The sequence below is a fragment of the Labrus bergylta genome, chromosome 6 (genome assembly GCF_963930695.1).
Source record: "Labrus bergylta chromosome 6, fLabBer1.1, whole genome shotgun sequence".
Lineage (NCBI taxonomy): Eukaryota > Metazoa > Chordata > Actinopteri > Labriformes > Labridae > Labrus > Labrus bergylta.
This window is the reverse complement of record NC_089200.1, coordinates 1,018,732-1,023,731: the sequence shown is the minus strand read 5'-3', so window position 1 is coordinate 1,023,731 and position 5,000 is coordinate 1,018,732. Positions and strand designations below refer to the sequence as shown.

General features: G+C 47.8%; 1 protein-coding gene across 2 annotated transcripts in view; it reads left to right on the top strand.

Moving 5' to 3' along the window:
* nfia (nuclear factor I/A) overlaps positions 1-1,077 on the top strand; it is a 61,509-nt gene extending 60,432 nt beyond the window's left edge. For both annotated transcript variants that reach the window (XM_065956402.1, XM_065956403.1), the window contains exon 2: positions 1-1,077. This exon is cut by the window's left edge and continues 604 nt beyond it. In XM_065956402.1, coding sequence (XP_065812474.1) covers positions 1-71 — 71 coding nt within the window. In that variant the 3' untranslated portion in view covers positions 72-1,077.
* The last annotated feature ends 3,923 nt before the right edge of the window (positions 1,078-5,000 follow it).

Below are 5,000 nucleotides of genomic sequence, written 5' to 3'. Positions count from 1 at the left end.
GTGTGTGTGTGTGTGTGTGTTGTCTTCATGTGACTGTCACATCATTGACACACAACATGCGATGCTACTGATGTTGTGTGTCTGACGGTGTCTGATGTTCTCAGTCGTTCTGGTCTCCGGCTGTGAGTCGGCCCTCTACCCTGAGTGTGTGTGTGTGTGTGTGTGTGTGTGTGTGTGTGTGTGTGTGTGTGTGTGTGTGTGTGTGTGTGTGTGTGTGTTTGATCAGAGGTCAGAGGTCATGCGTGTGCTTGGCCTGTGAGCTCCTCTCTGGGTGAGAGGTGTGTCTTCCTGAAATGCTGACCTGAGGTCAGCGTCTCTCTCACAGACTCTGATCTGGGGTTATTTATTTGTTGTGTGTTTGTGCTTCATTGATTGGTTCTTCTTCTGTTGTTTGATGTTTTGTAACATTAGAAACTGAGTCCAATCTTGGACAATCCAAGAAAATGATCTGATATTTAACACAAATTGATCGAGGATCTTTCTGTTTTGGTTAAAGTTAGCTCTGCAAGAGGCCGTGTTGTCTTTGGTTGTCATTGCAGCTTCCTGTCAGATTTTCAGCAACGACGTCAGAGAAATCTGTGTTGCTTACTTCCTGTACTAAGTTGTGTCAGCTAATGTAACAAGCGTTAGTGTAGCTTCTTTCTTTTAATCAGAGCTAGCCTGTAAATTTTAAAAGTTAATCTCAGAAGTTTTTAGTTTAATTTAAAGGAGCAGTATGTAACTCTGACACCTAGTATTTAAAATGGGTACTGCAGTCTAACATCATAGAGAGCTGTCTCCCCCTCCCTCTCTAGAGTCCATGCTCACTCAGGTCACCATGTGGTGGACTCTGAAGCTTCAGTGTTTATCCAGCTCTGCATGGGTCTGTAAACCTTTCTGTGTTCTAACCTCTCTCCATTTTTCAAAAGCATCTCCAATATTGATCCTAGTTTGAGCACGTTTCTGCTCGTGGAGCTTATTAGAAACATGCAGAGGCTTTTTAGGTCGGGTACAATCACTTCTATCTGAACCACTTCTCTTGACCGCTTCCATCACTGCAACACCTGTTGACCTGATAACTGCTCTCATATCTGGCAAACCGAGGGGCGTCCAAAACGGCTGTGTGGGGGGGGGGGGGTCTTAAAGTGCCTACCTTCTCTGTCCAAGCAAATCCAGAGCATTCAGGAGCAGAATGTAAAGTTAGAAGGAGGACATACTGGCTGCTGCATTGTTGTCAGAGAAGCCAACACTTCAACATAGCATGTTTCCTTAATGATCAGAGAGTAAGATACCTTTATCAAAGCGTCTCCTTTATTGTAGCAGATAAAGTTTATTTATCCAAACTTTGGTAAACATGTTTGTGTTGTCACAGAGATGTAAACGAGTTCTTCCTCTGGAGTTTGAGGAAACGCACCTTTGGTCTCACAGAAAGCCGTTCTCTGTCTCAGAGACGAGCGTCTTATCTGCTGCAGACAGACGCCGTCTAATCAGCGGTCAGCAAAGCAGAAGTGTGAGGAGACGCAAACGTCTGTGCCAAAGCCTCCTCACACCTCCTCACTCCTCACACCCTCCTCACTCCTCCTCACACTTCCTCACTCCTATCTCCTCCTCACACCTCCTCACTCCTCACTCTTCCTCACACCTCCTCACTCCTCCTCACTCCTCCTCCTGCCTGCCTCACTCCTTCTCCTCCTCACTACTCCTCACTTCTCACTCCTCACTCCTCCTCACTCCTCTTCACTCCTCCTCATTCCTCCTCTCTCCTCACTCCTCTTCACTCCTCATTCCTCCTAACTCCTCCTCACACCTCCTCACTCCTCACTCTTCCTCACACCTCCTCACTCCTCCTCACTCCTCACTTTTCACTCTTGACTCCTCCTCCTCCTCCTCCTCTCTCCTAACTCCTCCTCACTCCTCTTCACTCCTCCTCATTCCTCCTCTCCTCACTCCTCTTCCCTCCTCACACCTCCTCTTTCCTCCTCCTCACTCCTCCTGTCCTCTGTGAGCCCAGCAGCTCGCTGGCACACCTGAAAATAATTTTTTAAAAACACAATTATCTCCGGAGCGATTGCTCAGCACGTTTCCTGATTTCCGGCTGATTCTCGGGGAAGAATCATTTGGCTGGTTTGTATAAATTTGAGCGAGCGAGCAGCAGCAGCAGCAGCGGCAGGCGAGCGAGCGAGCGGTGGCAGAGGCGTGGAGAGGAGACGTTTGGCAGACACTTTTCTTGGCACTCGGCTCACTCTCAGTTTGTTGAAGTTTTCCTGAAAGAGGAGGACTGCTTCCAGAAACTTGGATCATTAATTTATAAGATCCACTCCCAGATTCCTGATTCTTAAACACGTTGTTTATAAACAGGAGATGAAGTCGTGTGTTCCTAAAATATGTGAAAAATCTGAAAACATCTGAGCAAGTTGGAGATAAACATCCAGCACTTCTCAGCTCGGAAGACATGCAGATACACCGTCATTATAAATGAACAGACAGAAATAACATCACTGTAATACAGTTTAGAAAGTGTTGTTTCTATATTTCCTGTGGTGTTTTTGTAAAATGTCCTCAAGAAAGAAATGTCTAACATCATGAAGAAAACTGACTGTTTCAATGCCCTGCAGCGCCTGCTTTAGAAGTACCACGAGTATACATCAGGGTCCTCTCAAGCCGCCGTTTTGAGGTACCCTCATGCAGACGTTTTGAGGTCCCCTCCTGCAGACGTTTTGAGGTCCCCTCATGCAGACGTTTTGAGGTCCCCTCCTGCAGACGTTTTGAAGTACCCTCATGCAGACGTTTTGAGGTCCCCTCCTGCAGACGATTTGAGGTACACTCATGCAGACGTTTTGAGGTACACTCATGCAGACGTTTTGAGGTCCCCTCCTGCAGACGATTTGAGGTACACTCATGCAGACGTTTTGAGGTACACTCTTGCAGACGTTTTGAGGTCCCCTCCTGCAGACGTTTTGAAGTACCCTCCTGCAGACCTTTTGAAGTACCCTCTTGCAGACGTTTTGAAGTACCCTCCTGCAGACGTTTGAAGTACCCTCTTGCAGACGTTTTGAGGTCCCCTCCTGCAGATGTTTTGAAGTACCCTCATGCAGACTGTTTGAGGTCCCCTCCTGCAGACGTTTTGAAGTACCCTCCTGCAGACGTTTTGAAGTACCCTCCTGCAGACGTTTTGAAGTACCCTCATGCAGACGTTTTGAGGTCCCCTCCTGCAGACCTTTTGAAGTACCCTCCTGCAGACGTTTTGAAGTACCCTCCTGCAGACGTTTTGAAGTACCCTCATGCAGACGTTTTGAGGTACCCTCCTGCAGACCTTTTGAAGTACCCTCCTGCAGACGTTTTGAAGTACCCTCCTGCAGACGTTTTGAAGTACCCTCATGCAGACGTTTTGAGGTCCCCTCCTGCAGACCTTTTGAAGTACCCTCCTGCAGACGTTTTGAAGTACCCTCATGCAGACGTTTTGAGGTCCCCTCTTGCAGACGTTTTGAAGTACCCTCATGCAGACGTTTTGAGGTCCCCTCCTGCAGGCGTTTTGAAGTACCCTCATGCAGACGTTTTGAGGTCCCCTCTTGCAGACGTTTTGAAGTATCCTCCTGCAGACGTTTTGAAGTATCCTCCTGCAGACGTTTTGAGGTACCCTCATGCAGACGTTTTGAAGTACCCTCATGCAGACGTTTTGAGGTCCCCTCCTGCAGACGTTTTGAGGTCCCCTCCTACAGAAATTTTGAGGTAGGGTAGTCAGTTATCGTCTTGTTTTCCTTTTTTTAACCTGAAACTACCTTTAGGGTAACGCTTAGGTAACACATGGCGGTGCAGGTTGAGTCTCAGACTCGCAGGTGAAAGTCCTGTGTTGTTGTTGTTCATACTTTATCACCTTCCTCCGCCTCAGGTAAATCTCTAAATTGGCTCATGATTACGGCCGTTATATCGGATTTAAAGTACGTCACTTTTCATCGGGAACAAACACAGAGACACATGAGCACCAGTTTAGAGAACGTCTGTAAACATGTGGTGTTATTCGAGGTGGTTCAGGATGTAGAAGGTGTTTTCAGCTGCAGGTTTCCTTCAGTCCTCGTCGTGTTTATGTGGCGCTGAACTTTCAGCTGAGCGCTCTGGAAACATCTCCGACCCTGAACCTTCAATTACAATTATTTCCTCTCGCCAACTCAAGCCTCTCTGAATCCAAAGACTGCTCCCTTTCTCCTCCCCCAAAAACCCAAACCCCCCTCCCTCCCTCCTGTGTCCAAACCTCCTCTCAGCCCAAGTGTGACTGTTTTCACTCTGCGGTCTCTGAAATCAGCTGTGTGCACGCTGAGCCTGACGCTCTGTGGTTTCAGTCTTTAGCTGCTTTTCATTTTGGGCTGCAGAATCACAAAGTGCAGCGTCTCCCCCACCCATGTTCCTGACAGAGTCCTACAGGATTTTGTCTCTATTGCATTGAGAGGGTGAAGTTCCCCCCTTCCCCCCCCCTTCTGCTCTACATTCAGAAGTATCAGGTTTCGTCCTGCCTCTTATTTAAGGGAGTTTCTCTGGAGCGCCATGTGACGGCAGACTGACCTGAGAGCGGGGGCGGAGTCTGTTTTTGTAATTAAATTCATCCCCATACAGCGGACTGAGGGGGGGGGGGGGGGGGGGTTGTTCATCGAATACCAACCATCAGAGTAGACAAACTATTCCTCATGTCATGCTGTATGGAGAATGGACGCTCATTTTGAGCTCTTGAAGTCGTGTTTTTCTGCAGGCTTCACGTCTCACATCTCAGTGATACTGAGTCAGAGGACATAAACATCTGGATGTGAGTCCTTCCTTTGACGCTTTTCTGTCAACATGTAAGAGTGCGTCTGACTGAAAACAAGACAGTGACCACATTGGCGTCTCTGTTTGTTGCCGTGGCGTCCTTTAGATTTTTACTAGAATCACATCGGAGTTTAAATATCTGGTATTGTGAGGAGCCTAACCGCTGCTGCTGTCAGTCCAGTGCGCTCGCACATCTGTCTGTACGGTCAACAGCTGGACGGAAG